Source organism: Oncorhynchus nerka, linkage group LG14, assembly GCF_034236695.1.
Source record: "Oncorhynchus nerka isolate Pitt River linkage group LG14, Oner_Uvic_2.0, whole genome shotgun sequence".
NCBI lineage: Eukaryota > Metazoa > Chordata > Actinopteri > Salmoniformes > Salmonidae > Oncorhynchus > Oncorhynchus nerka.
Genome location: NC_088409.1, coordinates 67,116,537 through 67,140,949, shown reverse-complemented (window position 1 = coordinate 67,140,949; position 24,413 = coordinate 67,116,537). Strand labels below are relative to the sequence as shown.

Below are 24,413 nucleotides of genomic sequence, written 5' to 3'. Positions count from 1 at the left end.
GAGAACAATATAGCATCCTAATCCAAGTCAAAAAGTTTTTGCCAAAGCTGAATCTCTCCAGCGTCTTGAAAAGGTAACCACACTGGACCTTGTGGAAGGCTTTGTCTGACATACAGCCATGGAGCCAGTATATGTGACTAACTATCCAACGTTCCTCCTCTCCTCTTTCTATTTTCTATTCTCTTTTCTATTCTCTTCTCTCCTCCTCCTGTCTCAGGAGTGGCAGAACTCGATCCAGAAAAATGCAGGCCTTGCCTTCATTGAGCTCATCAATGAGGGAAGGTAGGTATCATATTCACACACTCGCATGCAAGCACCCGCGCACACACACACACCCGCGCGCACACACACACACACACACACACACACACACACACACACCCGCGTACACACACACCATAAAAGGAAAAATGTCCATTCAAAATCGTATTTTTCCTGACCCCTAAACCTAACCATTACCCCTAACCCTAATTGTAACCCTAGCCCTAAACCTAACCCCTAACCCTAATTGTAACCCTAGCCCTAAACCTAACCCCTAAGCCTAATTGTAACCCTAGCCCTAAACCTAACCCCTAAGCCTAATTGTAACCCTAGCCCTAAACCTAACCCCCTAACCCTAATTGTAACCCTAGCCCTAAACCTAACCCCTAACCCTAATTGTAACCCTAGCCCTAAACCTAACCCCTAACCCTAATTGTAACCCTAGCCCTAAACCTACCCCCTAACCCTAATTGTAACCCTAGCCCTAAACCTAACCCCTAACCCTAATTGTAACCCTAGCCCTAAACCTAACCCCTAAGCCTAATTGTAACCCTGGCCCTAAACCTAACCCCTAACCCTAATTGTAACCCTAGCCCTAAACCTAACCCCTAAGCCTAATTGTAACCCTAGCCCTAAACCTAACCCCAACCCTAATTGTAACCCTAGCCCTAAACCTAACCCCTAACCCTAATTGTAACCCTAGCCCTAAACCTAACCCCTAACCCTAATTGTAACCCTAGCCCTAAACCTAACCCTAATTGTAACCCTAGCCCTAAACCTAACCCCTAAGCCTAATTGTAACCCTAGCCCTAAACCTAACCCCTAAGCCTAATTGTAACCCTAGCCCTAAACCTAACCCCTAAACCTAACCCCTAAGCCTAAAATAGCTGGGAAATGTCCCCATGAGGGAGAATTTTCCTTGTTTTACTATCCTTGTGTGGACTTTTGTGAATTTCCGGTACACACACCACACATACACACACACACCAGCTCTGAGCAGGTTGTTAGGTTCAGTGGCAGCAGTAGATTAGCAGTAAGCTGCCAGCTCCTAGAGTGTGGGGTGCTGTACTGTGTACTGCAGTGTGCTCTATAGGGGTTAAGGTAAATACAATTGGTATGGCAGTGTGACGTAAAAATATAAACAAGATAGTGTATCCCCTCTGTCTGTGTATTCCTCCACCCCCCCCCCCCCCCCCCCCTCTGTGAGTGTGGCAGGTTCAGATCAGGCAGGGTGTTATAGTACAGATCAGCCTCCATGTCCATCTGGTGACCCATCTGTGTAACCCTCTTACATCCAAACTGCCCAGCGTCAGCCTTATGCCCCAAGTCCAGCCCTATACCCCAGGCCCAGCCCTATATCCCAGTGCAGCCTCACTGTGCCCAACCCATCCCTGTCTTAGCCCTCCCTGGCACCTCCCCTGCCCCCATGTTGGGCCTGGATAAAGAGCCTTACTCAATTGGGGCCTGGCCGCTCTGTCACTCCATTACACTGCCACTCTACCACTCTGTCACACGGCGCTGTCCAGGGTGCTGCTGGCAGATCTCATCTCTCCTACACTACCACGATCTCTGTACTGTGGACACCTGAACTGCATCCCAAATGGAACCCTATTACTTATGTAGTGCACTACTTTTTAACAGGGCTCTGGTCAAAAGTAGTGCACTATATAGGGAACAGGGTTTGGGACAGAGACCTGCTATCTCTAACCAACCAGCATATCAGCCATCTGCAGTCTTCTGAACGATAACCGAACAGCTAACCAAACTGTCCTGTATTTCTCTCTAACCTATCAGCTAATAAACTTGCTAAGATAACCAGCTAACTAACTAACTACAATCCTAGTTGAGAACATTAACGTCTAAACGAGGAGAGGGAGAATTGTTCAGGACTCAGAGTGTAGTTGTAGTTAAAAGCTTGTCAACACTAATCTGATGACTGCAGTTCTATGAGGCCTCTCCCTGAGACAGAGGATACTTCCAAAATGGCACCCTATTACCTAGGTAGTGCACTACTTTTGACTAGTGCTATTATTGAAATAGGTTGTCATTTGGGATGCCGAAGAGGGTATCAGAAGCTCTGTAATTAAAGCAAAGCAGACCTTATTGGGTGTAAAATGGCATATAATCTCCACATAGAAGCCTGGGCGTTTTCAATTATTATAAAGATTGAAGCGTGGGCAGAAGCAGGTAGCATGTACGCCAGGCAGGCTGAGGAATCATTCAACCATGGGAGGAGAAACGATCAGGGCCAGAGATGTCAGTGGGGGGGGGGGGGGGTCTGTCTGTCTATGTGTCTGTGTGTTTTCAGGTTGTTGTGTCATGCTATGAAGGACCACATGGATGTGTTAACTGACTGACTAACTTGTGTTCCGTCTGTCTGTTCCAGATTGCTGTGTCATGCTATGAAGGACCACATCGTGCGTGTTGCCAATGAGGCAGAGTTCATCCTCAACAGACAGAGAGCAGAAGACGTCCATAAACACGCTGAGTTTGAGGTACAGCACATATATACAGTATATATAGTACCAGTCACGTTTGGACACACCTACTCATTCAAGGGTTTTTCTTAATTGTATACTATTTTATACATTGTAGAATAATAGTGAAGACATCAAAACTATGAAATAACCAAAAAAGCGTTATACAAATCCAAATATAGTTTAGATTCTTCAAAGTAGCCACCCTTTGCCTTGATGACTGCTTTGCACACTCTTGGCATTCTCTCAACCAACTTCACCTGGAATGCTTTTCCAAAAGTCTTGGAGTTCCCACATATGCTGAGCACTTGTTGGCTGCTTTTCCTTCACTTTGCGGTCCAACACATCCCAAACCATCTCAATTGGGTTGAGGTTGGGTGATTGCGAAGGCCAGGTCATCTGATGCAGCATTCAATCACTTCTTGGACAAATAGCCCTCACACAGCCTGGAGGTATATTGGGTCATTGTCCTGTTGAAAAACAAATGATAGTCCCACTAAGCCCAAACCAGATGGGATGGCGTATCGCTGCAGAATGCTGTGGTAGCCATGCTGGTTAAGTGTGCTTTGAATTCTAAATAAATCACTGACAGTGTCACCAGCAAAGCACCCCCACACCATCACACCTCCTCCTCCATGCTTCTTGGTGGGGACCACACATGCAGAGATCATCCGTTCACCTACTCTGCGTCTCACAAAGACACCGAGGTTGGAACCAAAAATCTCAAATTTGGACTCATCAGACCAAATGGCAAATTTCCACCGGTCTAATATCCATTGCTCATGTTTCTTGGCCCAAGCAAGTCTCTTCTTTTTATTGGTTTCCAGGTTACTACCTCATGGAGCTGGTTGAGAGAATGCCAAGAGTGTGCAAAGCTGTCATCAAGGCAAAGGGTGGCTACTTTGAAGAATTTAAAATATATGTATTCATTTGTTTAACTCTTTCTTGGTCACTACATGATTCCATATGTGTTTCCAGTTGTAGTTTTGATGTCTTCACTATTTTTCTGCAATGTAGAAAACAGTAAACTAAAGAAAAACCCTTGAATGAGTAGGTGTGTCCGAACTTTTGACTGGTACTGTATATAGTAGGCCTACAGTGCAGATAGTACATTATCTAATCTTGTCAACTGACTACAGCAGCCTTGATAGTCCCTGCTCTGGAGAGACTGACTTCAGTACTGCATCCCAAATGGCACCCTATTCCAAGCACTGTGCACTACTTTTGACCAGAGCCCATTAAAATCGGGTGACATTTGGGAGGCAGCCCGGGTCTGTGAGAGAATAGCATTGGATTAGCAGCAGCTCAGTACTCCTGTAGTCCCTGTGTCTCCCCATGAGGATTATGGCTTTACCATTAGGCCACTCTAAGGGATTATAATAACCAGCCTGCTAGCAATATTAATAAGGAGACTGAACGATATGCCAGCTATATTCATATCTGGTCTTATTGGCTTTAAGCCCGTCCAACAGTGTAATGATTCTACCCCAGAGACAGTACTTACACCACATATCAAACACACTGCCTGTTCTCACTACAAAGCATCAGAACACCAACACTCTATTATTGATTTCTGTAGGAATTAGAGAACGTCTGCAGTAATTAGACAGTATCTGCATGCCAAATGGCACCCTATTCTCTTAATAGTGTGCTGCTTTTGATCAGGACCCAAAAGGCTCTGGTCAAAAGTAGTGCACCATATAAGGAATAGGGAGCAGTCAGTCTTTAGTAATGCTACTTTCTGTGTCTAATTAATTCTTTATTAAATGGAAGGAAGCCTGAGAAGGTTTTATTACCATACAGTAGTGGAGAGGAGAGAGGAGCAGCTTTCTGAGCACAGGGAGAGGCTCTGTTCAGAGGAATGTCATGCCTTTTTTAGACAGCAGGTAGAGCTGCTCTATCTCTCTTTCTCTTCTCACTCACTTCCTTTCACTCACTCAGACAGACAGACAGACAGACAGACAGACAGACAGACAGACAGACTGACTGACTGACTGACTGACTGACTGACTGACTGACTGACTGACTGACTGACTGACTGACTGACTGTCTGTCTGTCTGTCTGTCTGTCTGTCTGTCTGTCTGTCTGTCTGTCTGTCTCTGTCTGTCTGTCTGTCTGTCTGTCTGTCTGTCTGTCTGTCTGTCTGTCTGTCTGTCTGTCTGTCTGTCTGTCTGTCTGTCTGTCTGTCTCTCTCTCTCTCTCTCTCTCTCACTGTCTTTCTCTCGCTCTCTCTCTCTCTCACTGTCTTTCTCTCGCTCTCTCTCTCTCTCTCTCACTGTCTTTCTCTCTCTCTCTCTCTCTCTCTCTCACTGTCTTTCTCTCGCTCTCTCTCTCTCTCTCTCTCTCACTGTCTTTCTCTCGCTCTCTCTCTCTCTCTCTCTCTCTCACGGTCTTTCTCTCGCTCTCTCTCTCTCTCTCTCACTGTCTTTCTCTCGCTCTCTCTCTCTCTCTCTCACTGTCTTTCTCTCGCTCTCTCTCTCTCTCTCTCACTGTCTTTCTCTCGCTCTCTCTCTCTCTCACTGTCTCTCTCTCGCTCTCTCTCTCTCTCACTGTCTCTCTCTCGCTCTCTCTCTCTTTGTCTTTCTCTGTCTGTCTCAAATTCAAATTCATTGGCATGAAAAACATTGTCAATATTGCCAAAGCAACAATGTATACAATATATATTGTAATACAATTATAAAGAATAAAGAAGAATAATATAAAATGGTAGTAAATAATAATACAAAAATTAAAACAAAAATAATAACAATATAATGGTAACAGTCAATAGTAGAAATGTAATAAATATAAAAATATAAATATGGAAAATGAAACTATAACTAACTTATAACTAAAAATGGTAATCTTCACCATTATATCAGTACTACAACTTCCATCACCATCATTAAACTGCTATCATTACCATTACCACCCATACCACTACTATTTGGAATGATAAACAACAATTATAATAGTAATAACAATAATAGTAATAATAAGTAAGTTACTGTTTACTATGCAGATGTTATTATTCAGTGTCCCTCAGGCAATGGCAGGCAAATACATATTTGGCTACAAGAGGAGCTCCTTCGCCCATGAGTATTTTTAGTTTTTCCTCTGGGTTTAATAAGTTAAAACCTGGAATAAATGTAGTAATTTCTGTGAATAATGAATCTCTTTGTGAGGAATATTTATCACAGTAAAGGAGAAAGTGCATCTCTGTCTCTACCTCCCCTGTCGTGCAGTGACCACATACACGCTCCTCTTTGGGTAGCCATGTCTTTTTATGTCTGCTGGTTTCTATTGCCAATTGATGGTCACTCAGCCGCTACTTGGTAAGGATCTGTCTCTGCTTCGTATCTCTGACAGAGGAGAGATAAACAGCCAGTTCATATTCTCTGTTTAGGGTCAGATAGCAATTTAGTCGGCTTTGGGATTTTGTTTCGTTTTTCCAATGTTGTAAATATGAGTCTTTTGACTGGTTCATAATTTTGTTTATTGGAATTCTTTCTTTTGAAGCAGTGCTGGTGTCAGCTTGGGTGGTGAGGTCCAACACCAGCTGACTGAGAGGGCTCGTTTCTGGGCTCAGCTCTTGGGTTTGAAGTGCTTTAAATTGCAGACTTGAATTTGGACTTGCATTTAGATGCAGCCAAAGTTTGAATGATCTTTTCTGTATTTTCATTGCTAAAATCAAATCAAACCAAATGTTATTTGTCACATACACATGGTAAGCAGATGTTAATGTGAGTGTAGCGAAATGCTTGTGCTTCTAGATTCGACAATGCAGTAATAACCAACGAGTAACCTAACAATTTCACAACAACTACCTTATACACACAAGTGTAAAGGGATGAAAAATATGTACATAAATATATATGAATGAGTGATGGTACAGAACGGCATAGGCGAGATGCAGTAGATGGTATCAAGTACAGTATATACATATGAGATGAGTATTGTAGGGTATGTAAACATTATATTAAGTGGCATTGTTTAAAGTGGCTAGTGATACATTTTTTACATGTATGGCAGCAGCCACTCAATGTTAGTGGTGGCTGTTTAACAGTCTGATGGCCTTGAGATAGAGGCTGTTTTCAGTCTCTCGGTCACTGCTTTGATGCACCTGTACTGACCTCGCCTTCTGGATGATAGCGGGGTGAACAGGCAGTGGCTCGGGTGGTTGTTGTCCTTGATCTTTATGGCCTTCCTGTGACATCAGGTGGTGTAGGTGTCCTGGAGGGCAGGTAGTTTGCTCCCAGTGATGCGTTGTGCAGACCTCACTACCCTCTGGAGAGCCTTACGGTTGTGGGCGGAGCAGCTGCCCTACCAGGCGGTGATACAGTCTGACAGGATGCTCTCGATTGTGCATCTGTAAAAGTTTGTGAGTGCTTTTGGTGACAAAACCGAATTTTTCAGCCTCCTGAGGTTGAAGAGGCGCTGCTGCGCCTTCTTCACCATGCTGTCTGTGTGGGTGGACCAATTCAGTTTGTCCGTGATGTGTACGCCGAGGAACTTAAAACTTTCTACCCTCTCTACTACTGTCCCATCGATGTGAATAGGGGGGTGCTCCCTCTGCTGTTTCCTGAAGTCCACGATCATCTCCTTAGTTTTGTTGACGTTGAGTATGAGGTTATTTTCCTGACACCACACTCCGAGGGCCCTCACCTCCTCCCTGTAGGCCGTCTCGTCGTAGTTGGTAATCAAACTTACCACTGTAGTGTCGTCTGCAAACTTGACGATTGAGTTGGAGGCGTGCATGGCCACGCAGTCGTGGGTGAACAGGAGAGGGCTCAGAATGCACCCTTGTGGGGCCCCAGTGTTGAGGATCAGCAGGGTCGAGATGTTGTTACCTACCCTTGTGAAAATAATTATGTTCTTTGGTTTTTGATTTTTATTGCACACTTGTTTTCTGTGTACATACATTTTATTAAGTCATGCACCTTACCACCAAGACCACTTTGGAGAATTTTGTAGTATAGTCAAATAGAATCAAATGCTTTTTTAAAGTCAATAAAGCAAGCAAAGATTTTGCCCTCTTTTTTTTGGTGGATGTATTTATTAGTGTGTGTAAGGTGTATTTATGGTCAGTAATGCAATGGTTAGGGAGAAAGCCAATTTGACATTTACTTATTACATTTTTTTCTTGAAGAAAGGTTTGAATTCTTGAATTCAAAATGCTACAGAAAACCTTTCCGAATTTGCTGTTTACGCAAATTCCCCTGTAATTATTGGGGTCTGAGTTGTCTCACTTTTGTGGGTAGGGGAGATGAGCCCCTGGTTCCAGACATCAGGAAAGCAGCCAGAAGTTAAAACCATGTTGAGCAATTTAAGCACAGCATTTTGCAACTCAGGTGTTTTTCAGCATTTCATTTCATAGATTTTATTTTTTAATTTAGTTATTGTTGGGTTATTGGGTAATCTAATGGATTTAGGTTGTTTTTAATGACTGATTCAAGGATGTTACATTTTTCTTTAATTTCTAGTTGGTTCTGTTGTGGAATGTTTTTGTTTCGATTATCAAAATAAGTTTTCCAAATTCCTTCATCTTGTATGGCCAATTCTTGTGGCTTTGTCGTGCTTAAATTGTTCCACATGTTCCAGAACTGATTTTGGTCAATTGCATTTTCAATTTCATCAAGTGTCTTGTTGGTATAATTCAATTTCTTGCGTTTCAGTGTATGTTTATACTGTTTCAACGTTTTCATATCGTAGCTCTGGGTTGTTTTGCTGCTTATGTTTTTCATTTGACATTTGTCTTAGGTGTTTTCTAATTGTTTTACATTCATTATCAAACCATTTTTCAGCAACATTTTGTTTTTTGTTTCTGATGTTGCATTTCTTAGTTTTTCTCAAATTTGCTTTCGATGCTGCTTTTTGGAATATGCAGTTGCTGTTTTGAGTAGCCAAATTGACATCTTCTTTATTGTTTTGGTAATGTAAGTTATTGAAAAACTGTATAGAGTTCATCATTTCATTTGAGTTCAATGTTTCAATGAATCTCTCTGCACTGTTTGGAGCTTATTGGGCCGTTTTTTTAATGAATACTGCCGGTTAATTTCTTCAGAAACACGTTGATCTGACTGTGATCTGACAATGGTGTCTGTGGTCTGACAGTGAATGCACTAATGGAGGAGGGGTCAATGTCAGTGATGGCATAATCGACTACACTTGTCCCAAGAGCTGAGCAGTAAGTAAACTGACCTAAAGAGTCTCCTCTGATTCTACCATAAAGCATGTACAGGCCTAAGGCTCGACAGAGATGCACTAACTCCTTCCCATTTTTGTTCAGTATTTGGTCAGGACTGTTTATATTATTTATAATAGGGCTACTGTACAAGGAGGGGTGTCCAAATATGTGGTGGTTACCTCCCGCATCAGTGTAGTCAGGCTCAGAACCTGTTCTTGCATTGAAATCTCCACAAAGAAGCACTTTACCCTCTGCCTGAAACTGAATGATTTCTGTATGGAGATTGTCAAAAAAACTGATATGATGAATCTGAAGGAGGAGCATAAGCTGCACATATGTATACATAATTGTCACAATAGATTGTACCTTTGTTAAGTTTAAGCCAAATGTGATTAGTACCTTTTTTCATTTCATTCAGTGCTAAGTCCTGCTTATGCATAATGATGATTCCACCTGAGTCTCGGTCCCGTTTAACATTTTTATGTTTGATTGATGGTAGTAAACTTTCTCTAAAGCCTGAGGGACACTAAGTAACTACAGTGGGGAGAACAAGTATTTGATACACTGCCGATTTTGCGCCAACTATTGGTGCAATCACCCTCGGTCTGGGAATCCATGCAAGATCTCACCTCGTGGGGCATCAATGATCATGAGGAAGGTGAGGGATTAGCCCAGAACTACATGGCAGGACCTGGTCAATGACCTGAAGACAGCTGGAACCACAGTCTCAAAGAAAACCATTAGTAACACACTATGCCATTTAAAAAAAAAATGTTTTACCTTTATGTTACTAGGCAAGTCAGTTAAGAACAAATTCTTATTTTCAATGACGGCCTAGGAACAGTGGGTTAACTGCCTGTTCAGAGGCAGAACGACAGATTTGTACCTTGTCAGTTTGGGGATTCGAACTTCCAACCTTCCGGTTACTAGTCCAACGCTCTAACCACTAGGCTATCCTGCCACATTACGCCATCATGGATTAAAATCCTGCAGCCCACGCAAGGTCCCCCTGCTCAAGCCAGCGCATGTCCAGGCCCGTCTGAAGTTTGCCAATGTTTGCCATCTGTATGATGCAGAGAAGGCATGGGAGAAGGTCATGTGGTCTGATGAGACAAAAATAGAGCTTTTTGGTCTAAACTCCACTCGCCGTGTTTGGAGGAAGAAGGACACTGGGGGCTTCTTGCTGGGTCACAGGGACCGTTGGGGCCTGCTTTTCTCCATCTCCCTCCTTGACTTTTTCCCTCAGTTTCTGAGATGAGTTCAGCTTCTGCTTTTAGAGTAGCATATTCTCAATAAGTCTGTAGGCTTGAATCATTGCCTTGTATCAATACAGTTCCATTATTATATAAGTTTACTCTTTGATACGTGTTGCTCTGGTCAGCTTCTTCAAAAATGCTGATCTGACATCCTTGGCTGATGCCCCTCTTTTTTGAGAAAGTGAAATGGTTGCAAATAACCCTTTTCCATATGTGACCTCGTTTGGTATTAAATATTACATTTGCTCTTGTTTTGCAACTGGTAAGATCTGCAAACAGGCATTCATGGTTCTGTCCCATCAACAAACCTTTGAAACTTTTCTCTGTTTGGATGTCTGGTGGGTTAACAATTGCTTCTTGTATGATTGTCTCTTGTGTCTTTAGAGGACTGTTTCACTTTGATCTCCTTTTTCTTCTGTCCTTATTTTGTCTTTCTTTTCTTCTGTTAACTAGATATTCTTTGTTACCTCGCTAGCTTCTTCCAGGAGAGTCCCTAGCAACTGCTTAGAAACTGGTAAACAATTCAGCTAGCTAAGATAACTGTACAATTTTATGAAAAATAGTTATTTTTTCAAAAGCATATCTTCTTTGTTTGTTGCTTGTTTTGTCGCCTATTCAGTCTTGCAGTTTTCTTTAGCTTTTTTCCGATGTACTTCACTCTAAAAACCATGTAAATTTCAATATTTGTAGGAGCAAATTTTTTCAGCAGCTTCTGCTCCGGAACTCATTCTCTCTCTCTCTCTCTCTCTCTATCTGTCTGTCTATCTGTCTGTCTCTCTATCTGTCTGTCTATCTCTGTCTATCTCTCTATCTCTCTGTCTCTCTCTCTCTCTCTCTCTGTCTCTCTCTCTCTGTCTCTCTGTCTCTCTGTCTCTCTATCTCTATCTCTCTCTCTGTCTCTCTCTCTCTCTGTCTCTCTATCTCTCTCTCTGTCTCTCTATCTCTCTCTCTGTCTCTCTCTGTCTGTCTCTCTCTCTGTCTGTCTCTATCTCTCTGTCTGTCTCTGTCTCTCTATCTCTCTCTCTCTCTGTCTCTCTATCTCTCTCTCTGTCTCTCTATCTCTCTCTCTGTCTCTCTATATCTCTCTCTATCTCTCTCTCTGTCTCTCTATCTCTCTATCTCTCTCTGTCTCTCTATCCCTCTCTCTGTCTCTCTCTGTCTCTCTGTCTGTCTGTCTGTCTCTGTCTCTCTCTCTCTCCCTGTCTCTCTATCTCTCTCTCTATCTCTCTCTCCGTCTCTCTCTGTCTCTCTCTCACAATGTTACTAGTCATATAGGAAGTGTTTTACCCAAGTACACAAACATGCACACACACACACACACACACACACACAAAATTCTCTTCTGCCCCCTCTGTTAGTAGCTTGCACATGAGTGATGAGTTTCTTATCTTGGGGCAGCAGCCCTCCACAAGCAGCTATTAGATATCCTGTAGTCCTCTGCTAGAGGCTACTTGACCTGCTAGATCAACTGCCATGTTACCAGTAGTGAAGGAGGCTGCATTTCAAATGGCACCCTATTCCCTGTACAGTGCACTACTTCTGACCAGGGCCCATAGGGTGTCATTTGAGAAACACCCAGAGATTACCTGGCCATCATCCCTCCTCTGGCCTCATCCCTTCTGTCTGACAACTCTAGACAGTCTACACGTTTCATACAACACTGTTTTTACTACATTACCCCTCACAACCCCCTCCCCCTATACCCTCCATTCCCAGACAGATAGACATTTTTACATTAGGTTGTGTCAGGAGAGTCAGGGCAGCAGCCTCATATCCTGTGAAGTGATAAATAAGGTTTGATATTTGTCACAGTGTCACATGGTAACGTTAGATGACAAGCAGAGATTGAGTTATCTGCCATTTGAAGAATATGTTGAAGTATAACATCTGACACAATTCAAATATAGTGCCGGAAATTCAATTAACTTCCAGCTTCTGTTAGCAAATTAGATTTAGTATATGAGCAGGAAGGAGCAGCCCCGGGGCGACGTAGCAAGACAATCTTATTTTAGCGAGGAGAAGATGAAGTCAGATCCTGATCGGCTCCTCTAGAATCTAGATTACCTTGAGATGTTGCCTGCAGGAGATCACTGTGTGCATCCCAAATGTCACCCTATTCCCTATATAGTGCACTACTTTTTACCAGAGCCATATGGGTCCTGGTTTAAACTAGTGTACAATAAAGGGAATAGAGTGCCATTTGGTACGCAGACACTGACTCCACTTCAACATCACACATCAACACACACCAGGTTTCAATCTATTGATGTCACACTGTTTGGTGATAATTTATGCATGTAGGCTACAGTACAGGCTACTTCTCTTTGTTACCCAACCTGCCCTTCATCCACTGTCACAGTTTAGTTTTATATAGGGACAGATTGTTTGTTATGACCCCTATGTAAACAGATGACATTAAAGCTTTCTAACGGACAAATTCACCTCTTTTTCTCCATGTGAAACAAAAGACATTAGCAGACAGTGACAGTGTTTAAATGACTCTTCACTAAACGTGGCCCCTGCTGATGTAGTGGAGCAGAGATTGGCTCTGTTAACCTTGACAGCACAGGCTATAATATCTACTCACACGTGCACACACGCCTGCACACACACACCCATAATATCCTCTGTGAATCTGTTGAATGGTTTTGGTTTCTTCTCCCTCAACACACGCTTAGCGTAGCTTCCTAGAAGGACTCACCCATTTTCACACAGTTTTAATCTAATTTTGCAGGATTGCAACGGAGGAAGGACATATTAATACAAAACATAACATAGCCATGCTAACACCAGACAGACAGTTGTATTTCACAGATGCCTTTCAAGACACTCAAGGACACCTTACCTTAAAAATACATACAATCAGAGTGCAAGTAAAATCAAGTCCTGGTGATAGACCCTGCCCAGTTTTAACACCTAACATTATGTTAGCATGGCTATGTTTATAATAAAATGGCTCCTTGTGTTCCCTCCATAGTCCAACTGTGCCCAGTACGCTGCTGATCGGAGGGAGGAGGAGAAGATGTGTGATCACCTGATCAGCGCTGCCAAACACAGAGACCATGTAACTGCCAACCAGCTCAAACAGAAGATCCTCAACATCCTCACCAATAAGCATGGAGCCTGGGGCAGCCTGGCACAGAGGTAAGACCTAGGGCTGAGGTATAGAGGTTGGGCTGAAAGATAGGCCTTGCTAGGGCTGGGGCTGAAGGATAGGCCTTGGTCTGGGGTATAGGGCTGGGGCTGAAGGATAGGCCTTGGTCTGGGGTATAGGGCTGGGGCTGAAGGATAGGCCTTGGTCTGGGGTATAGTGCTGGGGCTGAAGGATAGGCCTTGGGCTGGGGTATAGGGCTGGGGCTGAAGGATAGGCCTTGGTCTGGGGTATAGGGCTGGGGCTGAAGGATAGGCCTTGGTCTGGGGTATAGGGCTGGGGCTGAAGGATAAGCCTTGGTCTGGGGTATAGGGCTGGGGCTGAAGGATAGGCCTTGGTCTGGGGTATAGGGCTGGGGCTGAAGGATAGGCCTTGGTCTGGGGTATAGGGCTGGGGCTGAAGGATAGGCCTTGGTCTGGGGTATAGGGCTGGGGCTGAAGGATAGGCCTTGGGCTGGGGTATAGGGCTGGGGCTGAAGGATAGGCCTTGGTCTGGGGTATAGGGCTGGGGCTGAAGGATAGTTGGTCTGGGGTATAGGGCTGGGGCTGAAGGATAGGCCTTGGTCTGGGGTATAGGGCTGGGGCTGAAGGATAGGCCTTGGTCTGGGGTATAGGGCTGGGGCTGAAGGATAGGCCTTGGTCTGGGGTATAGGGCTGGGGCTGAAGGATAGGCCTTGGTCTGGGGTATAGGGCTGGGGCTGAAGGATAGGCCTTGGTCTGGGGTATAGGGCTGGGGCTGAAGGATAGGCCTTGGTCTGGGGTATAGGGCTGGGGCTGAAGGATAGGCCTTGGTCTGGGGTATAGGGCTGGGGCTGGGGCTGAAGTATAGGCCTTGGGCTGGGGCTGAAGGATAGGCCTTGGGCTGGAATATAGGGCTGTGCTGTAGGGTTAGAGCAATGGCTGGGGTATATACTGTATATACTGTTTACATCCTCACCAACAAACACAGAGCTTGGAGCAGCCTGGCAGCCTGGCACAGAAGTGTGGACTGGGTCTGGTGAAAGGTTTAGGGCTGGGGCTACCTGGAGCTGGGCTGGCCCAAAGGTCAAGCTAAGACCAGGCTGGGTAACAGAACTTCCAGTATTCGTTGTACTGTACAATTACCTAGTCTGTGAGCCACATAATGCAGTGCTGGGAAGCATCAGGGACCAGGTCAACCAACTCAGTAACAGTCAAAGGGACTGAACCCCCCTTGGGATCGACTGGTCACACAGACTGGGGATGGGGGTTTGGGTGTGTATGTGTGTGTATGTGTGTGTGTGTGTGTGTGTGTGTGTGTGTGTGTGTGTGTGTGTGTGTGTGTGTGTGTGTGTGTGTGTGTGTGTGTGTGTGTGTGTGTGTGTGTACATGCATGCATCTGACGTGTGCGAGCGTTTGTGTGTGTATGAGAGAGGTGTGTATGTGCGTACTAGAAGGTGTGTGCATGTGTGGAGTGTCCTCTGGGCCTTTAAAACTACAGATCGTTGGAGCCTTAGCTCTGCTTCCCACCACACACACACACACTCAGTGGTTGAAGTGGGACAGTGCTGAATAGTGATGCTGAAACCACCCATCTGAGCAGTATCCATTTGTCCAACTAGGTGGGAAATCCTCTAAGGGTTCCAAAGTTGAATTAGGTGTTCCTCATGGTTTGTGATTAGACCCCTACTACTATTCTCTCTATGTTTCCCCCTGGTAATGTCACGATGACATACAAGTTCATTGGGATGTTGATGCCATTGGCTATGATCTGTTCGGAAGCTTCTTAAAAAACAAGCTTTATATCAGGCAAGTCTCTTAGGTACAAATTCTGTATTTACAACGACGACCTGGCGAGTGGCAAGTGCAGCAAAGGTCCTGTCAAACCTTGCCTTGCTTACTGAAAGAACACTACTCACTGAAACCATAGCTTGGCTTTCTTTATTGGATTTTGAAAACACAATACAGATGATTAAATATGTTCTCTACATACAGATGGCTAGCTATGTTCAGTAATGGGATGTTGTTTACTCAATATCGATAGAAAACTCATCTGGATCATATTTTGAGTGCTTTAAGAATTGTACTGTGTTTTCAGATGTTTTTATTGACAAAATACAATACACCTTCATTTAGTTTGTAAGGAGAATTCAATTGATTGATTGATTGATTGATTGATTGATTGATTGATTGATTGAGGAGTGTTTTAAAGACTACTTGTACTCTGCATGGGTTTTGTGGCGTGTAGATTTAGTGATTTCGACATGCATCATCCCACCTGACAAACACAGCCCTGGAAACAGATGCACACTGACCATCATTGGACCATTCATCTATGGGTGCGTCTGACTCCCAAATGGCACTCTTTTCCCTATATAGTGCATTACTTTTGAAATAGGCCTATTTACGCATGCAGCTATACCTTACATAATGCACTACTTTTGTCCACTTTTAACCAGAATAGGTGACCAGAATATGGTGCCATTTGGATTCAAACTATAGCACAGATTGAACTACATTTGGAATTGTATTGTATTATAGATATCCTTACCTACAGTAGCAACTGAATGGATTACTTCAAATCAAATTTATTTATATAGCCCTTCGTACATCAGCTGATATCTCAAAGTGCTGTACAGAAACCCAGCCTAAAACCCCAAACAGCAAGCAATGCAGGTGTAGAAGCACGGTGGCGAGAAAAACTCCCTAGAAAGGCCAAAACCTAGGAAGAAACCTAGAGAGGAACCAGGCTATGTGGGGTGGCCAGTCCTCTTCTGGCTGTGCCGGGTGGAGATTATAACAGAACATGGCCAAGATGTTCAAATGTTCATAAATGACCAGCATGGTCAAATAATAATAATCACAGGCAGAACAGTTGAAACTGGAGCAGCAGCACGGCCAGGTGGACTGGGGAGAGAAGGGAGTCATCATGTCAGGTAGTCCTGTGGCATGGTCCTAGGGCTCAGGTCCTCCGAGAGAGAGAAAGAAAGAGAGAATTAGAGAGAGCATACTTAAATTCACACAGGACACCGGATAGGACAGGAGAAGTACTCCAGATATAACAAACTAGCCCCCTGACACATAAACTACTGCAGCATAACTACTGGAGGCTGAGACAGGAGGGGTCAGGAGACACTGTGGCCCCATCCGATGACACCCCCGGACAGGGCCAAACAGGAAGGATATAACCCCACCCACTTTGCCAAAGCACAGCCCCCACACCACTAGAGGGATATCTTCAACCACCAACTTACCATCCTGAGACAAGGCCGAGTATAGACCACAAAGATCTCCGCCACGGCACAACCCAAGGGGGGGACTCCAACCAAGACAGGAAGATCACATCAGTGACTCAACCCACTCAAGTGACGCACCCCTCCTAGGGACGGTATGAAAGAGCCCTAGTAAGCCAGTGACTCAGCCCCTGTAATAGGGTTAGGGACAGAGAATCCCAGTGGAAAGAGGGGAACCGGCCAGGCAGAGACAGCAAGGGCGGTTCGTTGCTCCAGAGCCTTTCCGTTCACCTTCACACTCCTGGGCCAGACTACACTCAATCATATGACCCACTGAAGAGATGAGTCTTCAGTAAAGACTTAAAGGTTGAGACCGAGTTTGCGTCTCGCACATGGGTAGGCAGACCATTCCATAAAAATGGAGCTCTGTAGGAGAAAGCCCTGCCTCCAGCTGTTTGCTTAGAAATTCTAGGGACAATTAGGAGGCATGCGTCTTGTGACCGTAGCATACGTGTAGGTATGTACGGCTGGACCAAATCAGAGAGATAGGTAGGAGCAAGCCCATGTAATGCTTTGTAGGTTAGCAGTAAAACCTTGAAATCAGCCTTTGCCTTGACAGGAAGCCAGTGTAGGGAGGCTAGCACTGGAGTAATATGATAAAAATGTTGGGTTCTAGTCAGAATTCTAGCAGCCGTATTTAGCACTAACTGAAGTTTATTTAGTGCTTTGTCCGGGTAGCCGGAAAGTAGAGCATTGCAGTAGTCTAACCTAGAAGTGACAACAGCATGGATTAATTTTTCTGCATCATTTTTGGACAGAAAGTTTCTGATTTTTGCAATGTTACGTAGATGGAAAAAAGCTGTCCTTCAAACAGTCTTGATATGTTCTTCAAAAGAGAGATCAGGGACCAGAGTAACGCCGAGTTCCTTCACAGTTTTATTTGAGACGACTGTACAACCGTTAAGATGAATTGTCAGATTCAACAGAAGAACTCTTTGTTTCTTGGGACCTAGAACAAGCATCTCTGTTTTGTCCGAGTTTAAAAGTAGAAAGTTTGCAGCCATCCACTTCCTTATGTCTGAAACACATGCTTCTTGCGAGGGCAATTTTGGGGATTCACCATGTTTCATTGAAATGTACAGCTGTGTGTCATCCGCATAGCAGTGAAAGTTAACATTATGTTTTCGAATGACATCCCCAAGAGGTAAAATATAAGGTGAAAACAATAGTGGTCCTAAAACGGAACCTTGAGGAACACCGAAATGTACAGTTAATTTGTCAGAGGACAAACCATTCACAGAGACAAACTGATATCTTTCCGACAGATAAGATCTAAACCAGGCCAGAACTTGTCCTTCACCAACTTACCAAATGTTTGAGCATTGTGTATATATTTCAGCATATTCTACGGTATGTTTGATCATATGCCATGCAGTTCTGATTGAGAAATTCATAAAACAGACCAACAGTAGTATAAGTAAAGTACCCATGGAAAAACATATAAGAATGAATTGTGGGCTGCTACTGTAGATTTACGTATTCAAATATTTATAGAATGTATCTCCAGGGATAGCATTAGTATTGGAACAAAAGGTTGCTGAGAGGGGGAGCATTGTAAATTATACTGAAAAACTTCAAACAAAATCCCATTTAATGGTGACCTGCTGGAGAAGAAAAATGCTGCAATATGTTCATGAGCTCAGGGCAGTGTAGCAGCTCAGCCTTATTCAATGCTACATTAACTTTCCCATTTATGCTGCTCTTGTAAAATAGAAAGCCCTCCAGCATTCTGAGGTGTGTGTGTGTGTGTGTGTGTGTGTGTGTGTGTGTGTGTGTGTGTGTGTGTGTGTGTGTGTGTGTGTGTGTGTGTGTGTGTGTGAATGCTTGCCTGCACAGAAATTGTTTTTCCTTTAACCTTAAGTTCTGCCTGGAGACTAGCCAGAGGATATTGATCATCTGTGTGGAACGTTTTATCAACAGAATTATATATTTAATATACTCAGCCAGGTGAAACTACTGCTGATGGCTATAGTGGACATTTTGTTGCAGGTTTTTACACAACCGTAATATTTTGAATTAGTAACATAATGCATTTTCAGATGTGTTCAGAAACCATTATGACATCTGATCGTTACACTGTGTGACAAGGAGACACTGCACACGAATGGAAAGCCAATGGCTACATCCCAAATGGTACCCTATTCACTATATAGGGCCCATTTGGCTCTGGTCAACATTTGTGCACTACATGGGGAATACATGCCATTTGGGATACATACAAAATCTCTCTGCGATCATATTACCTTTTATATGAATTAACTAGATACTCTCTGTTCATCATATATGCATAGTCACTTTAACTATATGTACATACTACCTCAATCAGCCTGACTAACCGGTGTCTGTATGTAGCCTCGCTACTTTTATTGCCTCGCTACTGTATATAGCCTGTCTTTTTACTGTTGTTTTATTTCTTTACCTACCTATTGTTCACCTAATACCTTTTTTGCACTATTGTTTAGACACTGTAAGTAAGCATTTCACTGTAAGGTCTACGACCTGTTGTATTCGGCGCACGTGACAAATAAACTTTGATTTGATTTGAGATGAGCCCAGTAGGTGGTAGGGCTGTTTAAGGCAGTGTGACCAGCCCAGTAGGTTGTAGGGCTGTGTTAAGGTGTGTGATCAGCCCTGTAGGTAGTAGGGCTGTGTTAAGGCAGTGTGACCAGCCCAGTAGGTAGTAGGGCTGTGTTAAGGCAGTGTGACCAGCCCAGTAGGTAGTAGGGCTGTGTTAAGGCAGTGTGACCAGCCCAGCAGGCTGTTGGATCATACTTTCTGTTTTTGCCCGATGATGAATGTGCTCTGTATTGAGTTGACATCACAAAATCAATAGTGTTCAAATTGAAACAGTATAGGGTTGTATTGATCCGCTGTGCTAAATCAGAACGAGAAACCTTTGATGCAGCTCTGAGACAGCTCCCCTCCTCCTTCCCCACCCCTCCCCCTCTTTCCTTCTTCCTCCTCTCCTCCCTCTCTCTCCCTCCTCCCATCACAGCACCCTATCAGTTTGAGCTTCACACTGATAAATCAAGTTGAAAATTGGATGTTAGAATTTTCTCCACTGTGTGAGTGAGTGATTTTCTCTGGCACCTCGTCCCTCTGCTGTGACCCCCTGACCCCTGTCACTGGATTATAAAGTTCAGTGTTGTCAAGAGAAAGGAGACATCAAGGCAAGGCTGATGAATTCATTCTCGGATAATACACACCGCCTTTAACTACAAGTCTTAAACTATGATAATAACCATGCAAGTTTGTGTTTATCTTCTTTAAGGGCTCCGGGTGTCGCAGCGGTCTAAGGCACTGCATCTCAGTGCTAGAGACGTCACTACAGACCCAGGCTGTATCACAGCGGTCTAAGGCACTGCATCTCAGTGCTAGAGACGTCACTACAGACCCAGGCTGTATCACAGCGGTCTAAGGCACTGCATCTCAGTGCTAGAGACGTCACTACAGACCCAGGCTGTATCACAGCGGTCTAAGGCACTGCATCTCAGTGCTAGAGACGTCACTACAGACCCAGGCCGTATCACAGCGGTCTAAGGCACTGCATCTCAGTGCTAGAGACGTCACTATAGACCCAGACTGTATCACAGCGGTCTAAGGCACTGCATCTCAGTGCTAGAGACGTCACTACAGACCCAGGCTGTATCACAGCGGTCTAAGGCACTGCATCTCAGTGCTAGAGACGTCACTACAGACCCAGGCTGTATCACAGCGGTCTAAGGCACTGCATCTCAGTGCTAGAGACGTCACTACAGACCCAGGCTGTATCACAGCGGTCTAAGGCACTGCATCTCAGTGCTAGAGACGTCACTACAGACCCAGGCTGTATCACAGCGGTCTAAGGCACTGCATCTCAGTGCTAGAGACGTCACTACAGACCCAGGCTGTATCACAGCGTTCTAAGGCACTGCATCTCAGTGCTAGAGACGACACTACAGACCCAGGCTGTATCACAGCGGTCTAAGGCACTGCATCTCAGTGCTAGAGACGTCACTACAGACCCAGGCTGTATCACAGCGGTCTAAGGCACTGCATCTCAGTGCTAGAGACGTCACTACAGACCCAGGCTGTATCACAGCGGTCTAAGGCACTGCATCTCAGTGCTAGAGACGTCACTACAGACCCAGGCTGTATCACAGCGGTCTAAGGCACTGCATCACAGTGCTAGAGACGTCACTATAGACCCAGGCTGTATCACAGCGGTCTAAGGCACTGCATCTCAGTGCTAGAGACGACACTACAGACCCAGGCTGTATCGCAGCGGTCTAAGGCACTGCATCTCAGTGCTAGAGACGACACTACAGACCCAGGCTGTATCACAGCGGTCTAAGGAACTGCATCTCAGTGCTAGAGACGTCACTACAGACCCAGGCTGTATCACAGCGGTCTAAGGCACTGCATCTCAGTGCTAGAGACGTCACTACAGACCCAGGCTGTATCACAGCGGTCTAAGGAACTGCATCTCAGTGCTAGAGACGTCACTACAGACCCAGGCTGTATCACAGCGGTCTAAGGCACTGCATCTCAGTGCTAGAGACGTCACTACAGACCCAGGCTGTATCACAGCGGTCTAAGGCACTGCATCTCAGTGCTAGAGACGTCACTACAGACCCAGGCTGTATCACAGCGGTCTAAGGCACTGCATCTCAGTGCTAGAGACGTCACTACAGACCCAGGCTATATCACAGCGGTCTAAGGCACTGCATCTCAGTGCTAGAGACGACACTACAGACCCAGGCTGTATCACAGCGGTCTAAGGAACTGCATCTCAGTGCTAGAGACGTCACTACAGACCCAGGCTGTATCACAGCGGTCTAAGGCACTGCATCTCAGTGCTAGAGACGTCACTACAGACCCAGGCTGTATCACAGCGGTCTAAGGCACTGCATCACAGTGCTAGAGACGTCACTACAGACCCAGGCTGTATCACAGCGGTCTAAGGCACTGCATCTCAGTGCTAGAGACGTCACTACAGACCCAGGCTGTATCACAGCGGTCTAAGGCACTGCATCTCAGTGCTAGAGACGACACTACAGACCCAGGCTGTATCACAGCGGTCTAAGGCACTGCATCTCAGTGCTAGAGACGTCACTACAGACCCAGGCTGTATCACAGCGGTCTAAGGCACTGCATCTCAGTGCTAGAGACGTCACTACAGACCCAGGCTGTATCACAGCGGTCTAAGGCACTGCATCTCAGTGCTAGAGACGACACTACAGACCCAGGCTGTTACACCACTGCATCTCAGTGCTAGAGACGTCACTACAGACCCAGGCTGTATCGCAGCGGTCTAAGGCACTGCATCACAGTGCTAGAGACGTCACTACAGACCCAGGCTGTATCGCAGCGGTCTAAGGCACTGCATCACAGTGCTAGAGACGTCACTACAGACCCAGGCTGTATCGCAGCGGTCTAAGGCACTGCATCTCAGTGCTAGAGACGTCACTGACCCAGGCTGTATCTCAAGGCACTGCATCTCAGTGCTAGAGACGTCACTACAGACCCAGGCTGTTACACAGCGGTCTAAGGCACTGCATCTCAGTGCTAGAGACGTCACTACAGACCCAGGCTGTTACACAGTGGTCTAAGGCACTGCATCTCAGTGCTAGAGACGTCACTACAGACCCAGGCTGTATCACAGCGGTCTAAGGCACTGCATCTCAGTGCTAGAGACGTCACTACAGACCCAGGCTGTTACACAGCGGTCTAAGGCACTGCATCTCAGTGCTAGAGACGTCACTACAGACCCAGGCTGTATCACAGCGGTCTAAGGCACTGCATCTCAGTGCTAGAGACGTCACTACAGACCCAGGCTGTTACACAGCGGTCTAAGGCACTGCATCTCAGTGCTAGAGACGTCACTACAGACCCAGGCTGTATCACAGCGGTCTAAGGCACTGCATCTCAGTGCTAGAGACGTCACTACAGACCCAGGCTGTATCACAGCGGTCTAAGGCACTGCATCTCAGTGGTAGAGACGTCACTACAGACCCAGGCTGTTACACAGCGGTCTAAGGCACTGCATCTCAGTGCTAGAGACGTCACTACAGACCCAGGCTGTATCACAGTGGTCTAAGGCACTGCATCTCAGTGCTAGAGACGTCACTACAGACCCAGGCTGTATCACAGCGGTCTAAGGCACTGCACTCAGTGCTAGAGACGTCACTACAGACCCAGGCTGTATCACAGCGGTCTAAGGCACTGCATCTCAGTGCTAGAGACGTCACTACAGACCCAGGCTGTATCACAGCGGTCTAAGGCACTGCATCTCAGTGCTAGAGACATCACTACAGACCCAGGCTGTATCGCAGCGGTCTAAGGCACTGCACTCAGTGCTAGAGACGTCACTACAGACCCAGGCTGTATCGCAGCGGTCTAAGGCACTGCATCTCAGTGCTAGAGACGTCACTACAGACCCAGGCTGTATCGCAGCGGTCTAAGGCACTGCATCTCAGTGCTAGAGACGACACTACAGACCCAGGCTGTATCGCAGCGGTCTAAGGCACTGCATCTCAGTGCTAGAGACGTCACTACAGACCCAGGCTGTATCGCAGCGGTCTAAGGCACTGCATCTCAGTGCTAGAGACGTCACTACAGACCCAGGCTGTATCGCAGCGGTCTAAGGCACTGCATCTCAGTGCTAGAGACGTCACTACAGACCCAGGCTGTATCACAGCGGTCTAAGGAACTGCATCTCAGTGCTAGAGACGTCACTACAGACCCAGGCTGTTACACAGCGGTCTAAGGCACTGCATCTCAGTGCTAGAGACGTCACTACAGACCCAGGCTGTATCACAGCGGTCTAAGGCACTGCATCTCAGTGCTAGAGACGTCACTACAGACCCAGGCTGTATCACAGCGGTCTAAGGCACTGCATCTCAGTGCTAGAGACGTCACTACAGACCCAGGCTGTATCACAGCGGTCTAAGGCACTGCATCTCAGTGCTAGAGACGACACTACAGACCCAGGCTGTTACACAGCGGTCTAAGGCACTGCATCTCAGTGCTAGAGACGTCACTACAGACCCAGGCTGTATCACAGCGTTCTAAGGCACTGCATCTCAGTGCTAGAGACGTCACTACAGACCCAGGCTGTATCACAGCGGTCTAAGGCACTGCATCTCAGTGCTAGAGACGTCACTACAGACCCAGGCTGTATCGCAGCGGTCTAAGGCACTGCATCTCAGTGCTAGAGACGTCACTACAGACCCAGGCTGTATCGCAGCGGTCTAAGGCACTGCATCTCAGTGCTAGAGACGTCACTACAGACCCAGGCTGTATCGCAGCGGTCTAAGGCACTGCATCTCAGTGCTAGAGACGTCACTACAGACCCAGGCTGTATCACAGCGGTCTAAGGCACTGCATCTCAGTGCTAGAGACGTCACTACAGACCCAGGCTGTATCACAGCGGTCTAAGGCACTGCATCTCAGTGCTAGAGACGTCACTACAGACCCAGGCTGTATCACAGCGGTCTAAGGCACTGCATCTCAGTGCTAGAGACGTCACTACAGACCCAGGCTGTATCACAGCGGTCTAAGGCACTGCATCTCAGTGCTAGAGACGACACTACAGACCCAGGCTGTATCACAGCGGTCTAAGGCACTGCATCTCAGTGCTAGAGACGTCACTACAGACCCAGGCTGTATCACAGCGGTCTAAGGCACTGCATCTCAGTGCTAGAGACGTCACTACAGACCCAGGCTGTATCACAGCGGTCTAAGGCACTGCATCTCAGTGCTAGAGACGACACTACAGACCCAGGCTGTATCACAGCGGTCTAAGGCACTGCATCTCAGTGCTAGAGACGTCACTACAGACCCAGGCTGTATCACAGCGGTCTAAGGCAC

The 24,413-nt window shown here is 45.8% G+C and overlaps 1 protein-coding gene across 1 annotated transcript in view; it reads left to right on the top strand.

Moving 5' to 3' along the window:
• The first annotated feature begins 217 nt into the window (after positions 1 to 217).
• Positions 218 to 24,413, top strand: part of LOC115141267 (neurobeachin-like) — a 262,298-nt gene continuing 238,102 nt past the window's right edge. The window contains exons 1-3 of the mRNA XM_065000303.1: positions 218 to 282; positions 2,648 to 2,756; positions 13,139 to 13,305. Coding sequence (XP_064856375.1) covers positions 2,664 to 2,756; positions 13,139 to 13,305 — 260 coding nt within the window. The 5' untranslated portion in view covers positions 218 to 282; positions 2,648 to 2,663. The remainder of the gene's footprint in view (positions 283 to 2,647; positions 2,757 to 13,138; positions 13,306 to 24,413) is intronic.